At 29.4% G+C, this 14,708-nt stretch overlaps 1 protein-coding gene across 6 annotated transcripts in view; it reads right to left on the bottom strand.

The window, feature by feature from the left end:
* LOC126771287 (CUGBP Elav-like family member 1) overlaps positions 1 to 14,708 on the bottom strand; it is a 433,380-nt gene that overhangs the window by 126,219 nt on the left and 292,453 nt on the right. For 4 of the 6 annotated variants that reach the window (XM_050491098.1, XM_050491093.1, XM_050491095.1 and 1 more), the window contains 2 exons: positions 8,005 to 8,104; positions 3,297 to 3,417 (listed from right to left, as the gene is read on the bottom strand). In XM_050491098.1, the coding sequence (XP_050347055.1) occupies positions 3,297 to 3,417; positions 8,005 to 8,104 (221 nt within the window). Of the gene's footprint in view, positions 1 to 3,296; positions 3,418 to 8,004; positions 8,105 to 8,822; positions 8,994 to 14,708 lie in introns of those variants that run through there. The other 2 variants (XM_050491096.1, XM_050491097.1) reach the window with 2 other exon arrangements.

Raw genomic sequence — 14,708 nt, 5'->3', positions numbered from 1 at the left:
CAACTAGACATATATAGACATAACTTTTTGGACTGGACGTAGTTTATTGTTATTATTATATTGTGGAACAAGTTGTATTGTATTGTAGTCATTATAATGTTTCACAAGAACAAGTTAATAATGGTTAGCCCATTGGATTTAAGATTCCCTTGCGTCTATAATTATACCAACTTATTCGCACTTGTAGAAATACAGTGAGAAAGCTTAAGACTTGGATATCACATAGAATGCTAGTGTGTTGGTATTTATCAATATGTCGATATCGATATATATCGATATAATATAATAAATAACGAAAACGCTCTTATTTATTAAATTTCAAAATAACTCTATATAATATCAATAACGGTACATATAAAATAATGTTATATCAATAACGAGAATACTTATTAAAAATTTAATCATCAATTTTTGACGAGCCGGTTGGCGTGGTTGGTGGATGCATGCCTTTCACGCCGAAGGTTGTGAATTCGATTCCCACCCAGGACAGATATTTGTGTGTATGAACATGTATGTTTGTCCTGAGTCTGGGTGTTATTACCTATATAAGTATCTATTTACAAAAGAAAAATAGTATATGTATACCAGTTGTGTGGTTTACAGTTACAAGCTTAATTTGGGATCAGATGGCCGTGTGTGAAAAATGTCCTAGGATATTATTATTATTATTACAATTTTATTATCACTAACACCAAATTTTCAATCAACAAAAAAATCAGTTGGCTAAACTGACGGTACACGTAGTAACAGTTAAGGTGAAAAATTTTATTAATAGTCTTGACAGCATAACAAAAGCCACTATTAAATTATTATTAAAAGCTTTTTCTCATTGACATACGCCTAAAAAATTTTGATAATGCACGTGAAATTAAACAAAGCTCTTGATATTTGCAAGAAAACTTACAAAAGGTGCTTTTTCATACGTGTACGCATAACAAAGCAACAAAAATGTCAACATGTAACGTAACGTAACGTAAACGCGCCGAGGCTTTGTTCGTTAAACAATGACGTCTGACACACACGGAGACGGATCCCCGGGCTGTATTTAATTAAACTATATCATTCACTACTTTTTAAGAGGTTAAGTGACGTTTATATGGAAATTTTATCTCAATTTTGGATGGTAATGTGATGCCTTTTTATCTAACAACATACTTTTTAGTTGGTGGTAGAGATTTGTACAAGCTGGTTTAGGTAAGTACCACTCTCTGATCATATTATCTACCGCTTAACAGGGCAAAAGTAACTACACGAGACATAACATCTTAGTTCCCAAGGTTGATGACCAATTGACGATGTAAGGGATGGTTATTGAGCAATCTCACAGGGGCAATGTCTATTGGCGGTGGTAAACACTTACCATCAGGTGGTCCATTTGTTAATCATCCCGCGTATTTTAAATAAATAATAAAACAATAAAGCAATTTCAAAAATATTTACTAAGATACCCGGAATGTATAAAATAGATAGCTCGGTGCTTGTTCCTTGAATTGTTTTCTAAGTGGGTATTAAGAGTGGATTTTCAGTTCCAATTCGTACAAGCACGTTAAATTTTTCAAGAGTGCAGTTTCATCTGACGTTAAAAGAAAACATTCGTGACTTGCATGTTTCGAAATATATATCTAACAACTCGTTGCCTGACTGGAAAAAGAATCTTACATAATAAATATATAAACATATACATATTTTCAGTTATATTATTTTTCATCAATTTTAGTCTGAAAAGTGACAACAAAAAGCAATGCAAGCATTTGTGAATTATTATTTAATAATTAAATCAACAGACTTTTAATGTGTAAAATATTATATTTATACTTGATTTTTGTACATTTATATATTTTTCGGCGTGAAAAGCAAGTATCTACCAACCACGCCAACCGGCTCGTCAGAATATTATATATGAATAAATTCCTTATTCAGTTGGACATATAAAATGAAAAGGTAAAATTATTGCGGTGATTGCGGGTTCAAGCCCCGGCAAGTACCACAACTTTGGCATATTTTCTTGCGCTTAATTTGTTGTGTTTATAATTCATCTCGCAATATGAATCGCATTATTGAAACGGAAACCTGCATATGCCTAATTAATATCTTCCACATATGTATCTACTGGACCGCACTAGATCAGCACGATGGTGGAATAATCTCCAAACCTTCTGCTAAAATGGAGAAGAGGCCTTAGCCTTGCAGTGGGAAATTGTAAATATCTACAGACGGACATTTAAAGACGTGCTGTTACTTTTCTTTATATTCCAAAAACTTGAGTCTTTATAACTTTTATTTAAAAATTATTTTTTTACATTACAATTGGTATATTCAATAAAGTAATAAGACGAATAAAATTAAGATTTTTACAAGCGTTATTAGAAAAATATTTTTTGTTCTCGTTTCATAGAATAATTTAAAAGATCTGGTCCGGACATGGAGCAGCCTGTCAAATGAAATGAATTCAATTGAAGATATCAACCTTGTTCCCTGACAATGTTACTAAGACTAATTCGACTTGAATTGTATTAAATATATTGTCATATGCTCTTTTTATTTGTACATTATTATAACATATAATATAATTTAAACTTGTCAAACATAATTAATTAAGCTTTGATTGTAGATTATTAAGTCACGAAATATTGCCCCTCAAGGAGTATAAACATAGTCAGCAACGTTCGACAAAACAAAGGACATTTAAGTAATGCCGTATCGATCGCTATTCGGGATCATTAAGCTACGATCACACCTATCTGACCAGGCGAAGAAGTTTTATACTTACAGTATATTTAAGGCTTAGGCTTGATTATAATACCATTATAAAGTCTAAGAAAGAAAACATTTGGTAGAAGATACCTACACTAGCACTATCACGAAGGAAGCATTTTAATTCAAGGTTTCTGATACGTACTGCTAGTGTATGGAACAGTTTAGCAGCATCAGTGTATCCTGGCAAATACAACTTGAGTACCTTCAAAATACGAGTGAATAGGTGTATTGTATGGTAGCGCGCTCCAACCTCATTATTAATGTCTTTCAGAAGTCATTATCAAGCGCAAGCCTATTGATCGACACCATTCATAATATTCCATATTAGGTTCCTTGTGCGTTTGTCACAATTGCCTAACAAATAAATCATTAACTTACGACTTTTCATGTAGAATTATTTCTTATCTAAATAAGATACATGAATAACTTTTTACAAATATTTTTTTTATAATATTTTGTATAACATAACTAAATATTTTTACAATTAATAGAGTTAATATAATCAAATATAATCAAATCTATTTTCAAGAATATCTGACCTTTACTCGCTCCAGTAATCTTGTCCCTCAATACATTAATCTGATGCACCCTCCCAAACTCCTCGAACATCAGCCGGAGATCATTCTCGTCCATACTTCTAGGCACTTGACCAACGAACATCTGAAATAAAATCAATAAGAGAATGTAGATAACGTTATTCCACACAGTTTGAATTTTTGTCCAATAGATTCTGTGAAATGGAATTGTGGGAAACGTACAGACAAATACGAGATTGATTTCTTCGATCCTTTTCATCGTCGGTTGTATGGAGTCACAAAAATGCGAAAATAAATGTTTTATGAATAAATAGGTAGTTGGTGAATATGCCACTTAGTGGTACTACCGCCTATAAACATTGACGCTGTAAGAAATATTAGCCATTCTTTACAGGCGATGTAAATGGTTTATTTACCCAAACTTACTATTTATACGTTAAAAACTATCTTTTTTTTTGGGAGTTAATGTTGATATTGAAAATATTTGTGACGGTAAACAAATGTCGTATTTAATAATAGTTTTTTTTTTATTATAAAGTAAAAATTAAATTAACCAAAACAAAGTCGATTTTACAAAAAAAAAAAAAAACAAAGCAAACGCACAACGATACCAGCGTACGTTAATTGATGTAAATTGTTTAATGAAATAACATTATGTATATTTAAAAGCTGTTATATAAATCCACCTGTTTTTATATATCTGTCAAATTTCGTAACTGATTTTTAAAGCACCGATTGAGCGTTAGCCTGTTCATATACTAGATTGTTTTATAAAAGGTTCTGTTCAATAAATAATTTAGCAGCTTTCAGCTGAAAACGTCACGCTTACATAAGAAAACGTTATAAAAGCCATCAATCCAAACTTTATTCCTTTATATATCGTAAGTTCATTTAAACGTAAAACATCTTTTGAGCTTAGCGCGTCAAGTCCAAGTTTATTACATCTATGATAACAAATGCTTCAAGCAACTTCTTTTAACATTTTTGATACCTGTCTGATTTTCGTAAGATTATTTTTATTAATGACATTTATTTCTAGGACATATTTGAGGTTTCTATTGATTGTTTTGCGACTACTAGTTCTAGTTTTTAAATTCATGATTACTGTTTTTATTAAAAAAAAACCCTAAAATTTCTAGAAATAATCCAAGATAACCGATAATAACGAGGTCAAGATAATCATGGTGTGGTCGATTTCGAACAATTACCGCTGAGCTCAATACGACGGTTAGAGAAAACATGAAGAGGAAATCTGCAATGTCGGCTGAAATTCTACCATACGGACATAATTATATCCATCAACTCACATCGGAGCTGCATGGTGAAAGAATTTCCAAGCCTTCGCTTTAACTTGTTGAGGCTTTTACGCTTTTATGGTTGATATATTTAATTATATTGTTTTTCTGTCGCTTTTAATTCTTCATCTCACAAATTATTTAACCGTTCTCCTTTTACACGGCACCGTAAAAAACGAGTAAAAAAAGGAATGGCGAAGAAACCTATAAAATTTGGAACACTTTTAAAACATATTCATCTAGTTATATGTGATATCGATACTAAATTGACTGAAAAACTTTAGTCAAATGTTATTGGTATGATATGTAAAGGATTTTTTTTATCAAACATTGATTAGCAATTTCACATATTATAATAAAAATTTTAGACAAATAACGTCCCTTCAAGGATGTCAACTGGCAGTTGAAGAAGTCACCTGGACTCAACGACGTCTAATGCAAACTCATATTTCCATCAATTCATAATCCTAAAACTTCGGATTGTGATGCTGCATTATAAAAATGCATGTTTTTATAATGCATGTTATTTACTATGCACCTTAAAAAGAACATAGACAAAAATTAAAGGTGTGATAGACAAAATAGACAAAAATTAAAACAACACGATTAGGGAGATACAAATTAAACAATTTAAAAAGTTTAAAAAAATTGCATATTCAATGTTGTGTGTGAATAACTCCATTGAATGATAGTAATGTCATCATTCTGAAAGTCGGTCATTTGAAATTTGGTGCAAGCGTACGCAACGTGATTACATCTATGTTACAGTACTCGCCTAAATTAAACGCTCGCATGAATGTGAAATAAAGTGATAACGATGCTCCAGGTGAATGGAGGCAGAGTTGTGCTGTTTTCCCTCGAAAGTTAAAAACTGAAGCCTGAATTTAAGGTAAAATATATAAAGCGATTACTATAATCTTGAAAACTTCTAATCCCATCTGTATACATATAGTTTAGAAAAATATAGTTTATTATTGTTTATTTATATTTGGCTTAATCTATAATAATATTATAAATGTGAAAGTAACTCAGTCTATATGTAAGTCTGTTATGGTTTCTTAGCCGAAACATTGAACCAATTTTGATGAAATGATGTATGAAGCGAGCTTGAACTCAAAGGAAGGCTTTTTGACAAATGAAAATAAGCTGGCGAAAACGAGTACATGTATATGTAGATAAAAATAACATTTAAGAATAATCCGTGAATTACGTTTTTTTTTTAAGTTATTTTATTATGTTATGATAAAACTATATATAACGTATATTAAATATATATATTTGAGTATATTGGTAGTAGTAGCTGATATTGCGTTTAGTCTAGATGAAAATATGCTACGCATTTATAAAAAGTTTGAGTCATTAAATATTTGTACTCAAATAATGAAAACAGCATAAGTCATGAATATTAGTTGTTTATGTGTTAGACTTCCAATGAAGTATATGAAATATACTTAATTAAAAGATTGCTGGTAGATATATTCAAACTAAATTCTCTTGCTACTGGAATCGAACTAGATTTTTAATGTATAAAAGATTTTTTTGAAAAAGCATTATTTCGCAAAAGTGTTTACAAGAATAAACTTAATTATTAAAAAAAAAAACCTTTCCTATTAAATGTAGGTTTTAATTATTACGATCATTTATTAAAATGATATTCTAATTAAATTACAATTTAAATCAATTTAATTTCAATGACGCAGGATCATTGTAATATTTAAATATATATTTGAAACTGATTTGAACATTTTTTATATTTAATTTGCTTATTTATTCAACACTTTAAATTTATATCTTTCTGATTATATTTTTTTACTAAGAATTAATATAAATTCAATTATTTCTTTACTGTTTTCTTATTCAATTAAATTAAATATAATATTATTTAAAATTTCCATTGTCCTCTTAACAAATGGTAACACTATAAATATTATTAACAGAATAAAAAATAAATAAACACGTGCAATTTACTGTGCGACCTGATTCGAGTCTAGCTCTCTAGTCTCGTGAAACCTTTTACAAATGCGCAAGGATTTACTACATCTCGCTGCTTCAGTATCAGAGCACATCGGATTTGTTCTGTGTATCGCGGTCTTTAGATGTCTTAAGTTACACCACTCACGACAATTTATTTTTTAACTGACTTCAAATAAGTGTCATGTCATGTTTTTTATGTTTGTCAATATATGAAAAAAATCCTGCCACAGCCTGGTAATGTGTCACTGTTGGGCTAAGAGTTCTACTATTTTTGAGGTGGACGTTTGGAGTCAATTACACCACGCTGCTCCATTGTGGTTTGGTATTTAATGTATAATTCGGTTTTGTTTAATTTCCCAAATGAGTGACAATCGATTTCGATGATTAAAGCTGCGTTATATTTGTATAATATTAAAGTTTTCTGTCATAAAACATATCCATGGTAAATTTTAATACCCTTAGTAATTTAAAAGAGTACTTTCGGATATAAATTACAGGATTAGGAGGATTATTTAAATAATACTGACCGATATCGACCGCTTCTTTAAACAGTTTTTATATCAACATATATTTTAATCTCTTACTAAAATATTAACAGATTTTTCGCTTTTAGAGCATTTTTTAACAAATAAATATATATTTATATACCTACCTACCTACTTCATTAATTAAAAGTCCAATTAATAATTGAAAAGTAAACTGGCTCGCTTATTTTTCAATAGCTGTAGAATCTTACAAATTAAGTTGTCATATTTCGCTTCTTGAATGACATTATTATTATTACTTTTATTTTGAAAGATTTTCTGAAAACATTTTTTTCGCATATATGGCATAACCATTACTTAAACTGAGTATCCATAAGAATAAATTAATTAATAGGTTAATAACAGCCATTTAATAATTTCTTAACAACATGTAATCTAATAAGTGTATTATCAATTACAATTATAGCATATTAAAATTGACATTTTAAATGTACTTTTAATTATACGAATTTAAATGCCCTGTATTTATTTATTATATAAAAAAAAATACAAGTATTTTTTTGCAACGATATTATAATATGATTATTATTTTTCAATAGGTGATAGTTGAAATTAGTTTTTAGCTTATATTCGTTGAGTAAAAACAAACAAACTTAACTATAGGAAAATTGTTCGTAAATGTTTTAACATAAACATAAACAGTTTCATAAACTCAGATAAATACGTTAAAACTAGTTGATGCTCCAGGCTACGGCCCTATTAGCCTCTTTGCTTAACGAAGTCATGAGTTGGGGATAAACGAAATTGTTTTATAATTTCAATAAAGTAATATTAGTTTAATAAAAAATATAAGCGTATACAAAATTTTCTATAAAATTTTATATTTCAATAAATTCGACTTAACATGTTCTGAATTTTTTTCATAGTAATATATTACAAGAATTGAAAATAATTTACCTTTATGTAATCAGGGTCCGGCATTTCATTTGGCTTTTCGTCATTGTTGTTATTGTTGATGCTCGTACTGTTGTTGTTATTTATGTTCATATTCATCCCACTGGAACAAAAATATATATTTTTAAATTCAAATTGTAATATAAAAACAGGTTTATTGAAAAATCGTAAAATTATTAGTTTGTTTACCTTTATTTTATTTTTTTTAGTTCTAAAATCATATTAATTTAATAATAGTTCGATATTTCTTTATTAATACAAAAAAATAATGTGTTATAACATGCTGTGTATGAAATTATATATAAATATGATTATAAACGTATTAACCAAAGACCATATATATATATATATATATATATATATATATATATATATATATATATATATATATTTATTATATAAAACCAAAAAAATACTAATTTGAATAATGTATTTACAATAGATCATGAAAACAATATATATATACAGCTTAGTAAATAATTTGTATATAATAATAATAACATATTTTAAAGGTATAAATGTATATCGTTTTAAAATTTATAAATTAGCTTGATCGTACACATTTTGCAAATATAATATTAATATGAATAAGTTTTAAATACATATACGATTACGGCTTATATTTACATTTCATGGTCAAATAACACATGAAATATATCAATGTAATTAATTTAAGATTAAAAAAATCAGACTATAAACTTCATATTAATATAACTTATGTAAATATTATAAAACTCACACATAAAAAACGTATTATTACAATAATAGATGAAAAATTTCAAAACGATGACTGTGTAACGTAATACTCTATAATGTTGTACCTTTTTGTTCTAGAAAACCCACAGTTCCACACTCCATAGTCGGCGTACTTGTTTGCTTGGTTCTTATCACTGATAAGGGCGTACATCGCTCGATTACACCGAGTTATCACTTATCAAACTCGATCTACGCGGAGAGCGCAGGTTATAACATGAATACAAGACTTTGCAACGTTGTGAGGTAATTTACATGATTTATTTTTCATAACTACCCCCCATATTACGTACATTTTTAAAGTACGCTTATTTTTTGTTTACGTCAAATATTTTATTCTTTATGTACCGATATTTTTTATTTGCTTGATTAGCACAACTAAAAATTTTATTAAATTAACCTATGTTGATATTTAAACGTTATATTTTGTTCATGTAACAACTTCACCAAATAAATTAAGCTGCAAATTATTCACACATTTTTACAAAACAAAAAATAAAATCAACAAACAAAATAAAATACTAAATCTTATTCGTTTTCATAAATGGCTTAATATATATATGTTTTGTTTATTTCTGAAACTTGCTTAATAATTAATGTAGTTATCAAAAATATTTTATTCATGTTCGCTTACCAGCACTTTTAAATTGATATTTACAAATTATTTATCGTAAAACTTATACCGCAATTTTAATTAAACTTTACGATTGAATTTAACATTGTAATATTAAAGGTAAAATCTACAATAATAATAAACCTCTTAATAAAATACAGGACAAAAAAAAATTGTTACGAAATTTTCTATATTTAAAAGCCTATGATTATGCAGTATATCTATTTTAACTCGCTTCGATGACGGGAGCGGAAAAAATCCTCATTTTTTTTCTCAACCAATAGCGATAAAAAAGGGAATTCCTATTTCAAGTATAGCCATATTAAAGAGAACCCCACTCTTGTAGTTGTGTTTTGAATGACCCTTGCACTAGATGCCACGCAGGCGGAGCGGTAATATATTATCAATGCGAAAGTGTGTTTTGTTGGTTATATGGATCGTAAAATGAAACATAGGCTTCATTATTTTACTGAAGATACAAGTATACATAGCATAAAAATGTTTTCTGATTGTTCAAACAAATAAACTGATTGACCGACATTATAAAGAATGTAATACTTGTTTATTATTGATCTAAATAAATATATTTCTCTAATAAATAAAGACGATGTAGGTAAAATAGTAATAATTTTTTTTAGCACATAAATTGTAATGCGTGTTGATCGCTCGCTAGTCGCGTTAGAGTATATTAATTGATATCGCTGGGTAAGCATCGTTGACCTAAATCGGATTCCTGATATTATAAAGGTAGAAAATATTGAAAAATTATAGCAACTAAAACCGTATATGAGCATTGATGTTATATTTATTGAGTTAATTCTTTATTCAGACTGGCAATCCTTAAAGCAGTTATACAATTATGATAATATAATATTTAACATTTATTTACATTTTTTATTATCGTACAGGTAGGTGGACGAGCATATGGGCCGCCTGATGGTAAGGGGTCACCAACGCCATTAGACATCGTTTACATCACTTACATCGCCAATTCGCCACCTACCTTGGGAACTAAGATGTTATGTCCCTTGTGCCTGTAATTACACTGGCTCATTCACCCTGCAAACCGGAACACAACAATACCAAGTACTGCTGTTTTGAGGTAGAATATCTGATGAGTACCACCCGTACCTACCCAGACGAGCTTACACAAACCCCTACCACCAGGAAAATATACCAATATACCATATGAAATGCATTTGATCTAAAACAAAAAGGAAATTAAAATCCTTACATTACATAGTAGCTTTTTCGTTAAAAACCGATTCGCTCTTTCTGACATTAATGATTTGACATTTGAAAGAAGACAAAGCATTGTTGCAACGTTTAAAAAGCCGTGTATATTTATTTTGAGAACTATTTTTAATATAAAAATACTACAACATTGTTTGAATATGCTTATTGGTTGCTTTTTTCGATTTATGATCTTTGTATGGTAGGTCCCTAAAGTAGGATTAAAAATACTTTTAAGTGTGGAATTAAGCTCTTAAAGAGGATGAACCTACTTTCAGGACTTTAGTTGCGATATCATTCTTTTCTGGGATCATGCCACATTTTATTCTGCAGCATATATTAGATATTCCTTCCACTTATGACTGTATATGGATGGTATGTTATTATTATATGGGAGCACGTCTGCGGGGCAAGACAAACTTTTTGGCGATTTTTGATTTCGTTTGTCGTAAAATGTAGGAATGTATTCGATTTATAACGCGACCAACAAGTTTTATATCAACTTCGATGATTATCGAGTGAACTTTAGCTAGCGTCGTTTTCAGTTTTGTCAGAATTAAGTGTTTATTTTTTTAACTTCAGTTTAGTCATTATTTTATGTGCTTGCTGTGGTCTCGTTTAATTGAAGGAACAAACATATTTTGAAATATTTTTCCACGATTTTATGTACTCGTAAGTGTGTATCCTTTATTGGAGATCCTTAATAAATAAATAAATAATAGTAGACAGTTGAAAATTATTATAAGTTTCATTTTATGTATTAACCAATTTGTATAATGTGACAACTACGTCTCCTTACTACTTATGAATATTCAGGTTACCTTAACACTAATATTGAATAAAAAAATGATGTATCGTAGATAATCTGCTGTATAATAAACGGTGCTTGAATGTTATCTCTTATCAGTTGATCGATACAACAGTTTTAATAATAAAGCTTAAACAAACACCATCAATATTTTTTACGCTATTTTGACTTTAGTTGTTCATCAACAAGGGTCAAATTTGCGTGTATTTATAAATATGTGCAGATGTTTCGTGTGATTATAAGTTGTAAATTTGTATCTGGCTGTTATACTAATCCAGTAGCGAATGTGACGTAATTCAGTATTAAAATGTTTTTTTTTTTGTTTTTTAATCAAATGTTTAGTAAATTCTGTTAGCATACCATTTAAAACATATAAATTAAAAAGAAAATACATTTGTTATTGACATAAGTCGTTTTTAGTACCGAATTATTTGTAAAATTTTTTTAGCTGCCATAAAAATACATACCCTGTTTTTTATTCATCAAAGTATTTATTTTATGAATATAATGATATAAAATATTAATTAAGGTATTACTGCTACAGATTTGATAATACTGCGCTTAAGATCAGCGAAATCAATTAAAATATATATTTACTCATAATTTGCTAATCACTAATTTGCTATTTGCCATCGTATCAGCTAAAATAAATTAAAATTAATTTGTAGGATAGTTAGTTTGCTTAAACGTCTTTACAGACATATTTTATTGAAACTTGAAACGAGATAAATACAAAAAAATACTAACTTTTCAATGTATTGAACGAAATACTGAAAGATGATTTAATTATGGATGTATACCGCCAACCATATTCCATTTTTAAATTTTTATTAACAACGAATGAGAGTATGAAATATAGCAATTAAAGCGCCAACTAAAGCGAATTCGAAAAATATACTAACGAATGGAATAATCCGCTACACTTTTATTTTTCATATGCATACAAATCGAGCTTTATTAAAAACGTGATCATTGCATTAAGTGCGTTCATTATTTCTTTTTCATAAATTGTGAAGTGACAAAGAAATTATTATTTCATTTATAAATAAATATGTAGTAATAAAAATTAAATCGACCGTTGACATTGGCGCTGTACGAAATTTTTCATCTTCAATGTGTCATAAACCTCCCAAGGTTGACTAAGATGTAATGGGCATTAGTGGGGTGAAGTTACATTTTTTTATTCACCCTTGAAACTGGACTACAACAATAGTAAGTATTGGTGTATAATAATAATAATAATAATATCCTGGGACATTTTTCACACACGGCCATCTGATCCCAAATTAAGCTTGTACAAAGCTTGTGCTATGGAAACCAGACAACTGATATACTACATATACTACTTTTCTTTTTGTAAATACATACTTATATAGATAATTACACCCAGACTCAGGACAAACAGACATGTTCATGCACACAAATGTCTGTCCTGGGTGGGAATCGAACCCACAACCTTCGGCGTGAAAGGCAAGTGTTCTACCAACCACGTCAACCGGCTCGTCAATCGTATATAATCGTATGGCGCTGGAAAGTGGGTAGCTAGACGGGCTCGCACAAAGCCTTACCACCAATTGCGTATTTGTTTTTGAAAAAAATACATGTTGTGTGCTAACTTTTATGGTAGGCGTTCAAATGGTGTCACTATTTATTAGTCTCACGGTCAGACTTGGTGAAATAAGTTATCTGAGTAAATATAATATCCCGATGTAATAATAAGCACCCCAACTTGATATCATCCCTATACGGATAATCATTAGGGGGTGAACGGTTTTTGACTCTGCTTTGCTACATATATCAAAGTACGAGTACTTAAATTACATTGCCTACGGTTATCACCAATGTAATGGAATTTTATTTACAATATTTTATTTTTAACTTTGAACTTGATTTACACATACAAAATGAAATAAAAGATTATAAATTTAGTTTTTTACCTCCTCAAAGGTGACATTCATACAAAATATTGGTTTTGTCACACAATATATTATCCGACAGATGACGCTGTAGTCAATTAATATAAAAAAATCTGTATTTATGGACCATATTCGCAATATATTTTGGTTTAGTGCCAAAAAAGCAAATGACAGAATCTGGAAATGATAAGTGACATTGCGGTCGAGTTTTTATATTGAGTTATTTATAGGGAAGTACTCATCATGACGTGTAACTAGTTTTCGCCCGCGGCTCCACTCGCGTATGAATGGGAGGGAGAGCCCTTACTTTGAATGAATGAGAGGGTGTACCCTACGTCCTTTTCTGTACCCCTGATAAGGTGTATGAATAAAATCATGATGACTGGTTGAATAGTTTAGACGTGAAAGTGTAACAAAAAAAACAAACTCACTTTCGCGTTTATAATATTAGTAAGGATAAGAATTTTTGACCAACACAGACAATAATTTATAGTTATTATTAGTGTATTAAAAAAAGGTATTTCCAATCTATGGGTTACGTATGATAATTATCCTAAATTAGGGTATTTGTTTCTTTTTCATTTCCATTGCAATTACATAAGATTTACAAGTGAAAAGACAGATAACACTAGCTGACTATAATGTTAAGGAGGCATTCTTGCACATAACATAATACATTGTATAAAAACCAAATCGATTATTATACAAATATACGATATATACTATGTCTTTAATTACATTTTGATTTTCAAGCAATATATATTGCATTCGAATTGATTATTAACATTAATTACAGGCGTAATGGATTTGCTTCTAATTTAATCAAGGATACGGTAAAATAATTATTTTTAAAACCTTTGATTCAATATAATTCTTGTAGGAAACAGTCATAATAATTACATTAACTTTTTAATATTTGCTTATCAACTTTTTGTTATAACATAATGTGATTTCGTTAATTTGGTTTCCATTAACATTAACCAAATATATGTCAATGCCAATGTCTATGGGCGTTGGTGACCACTTACCATCATGTGGCCCATATGCTCGTCCGCCTTCTTATTCTATAAAAAAATAAAAAATAAAATGTTACTTAAATGTAAATGTTTCTGACTGGGTAGATACCACCCTCGCATTAGATATTCTGTCGCCAAACAGAAATTCGTCTTAGCATTATTATGTTCTGGTCTGAAAGGTGAGTGCCAGTGCAAATATTATTATTATTTGTCAGTCTGCTTACCTATTTAAAAAAAAAACTACTTACCTAAAAAAAACCGACAAAACTTGGTGCTAGGGCTTAATGCAAGCCGGTCTAGATAAATACAACTTTAAAATCATTTATTCTACCGTCCAAGGGAGGTACTTTATAATGCTGTGAATTGGT

This window comes from Nymphalis io, chromosome 10 (genome assembly GCF_905147045.1).
Source record: "Nymphalis io chromosome 10, ilAglIoxx1.1, whole genome shotgun sequence".
NCBI classification, from domain to species: Eukaryota; Metazoa; Arthropoda; class Insecta; order Lepidoptera; family Nymphalidae; genus Nymphalis; species Nymphalis io.
This window is presented reverse-complemented; position numbering and strand designations above follow the sequence as displayed.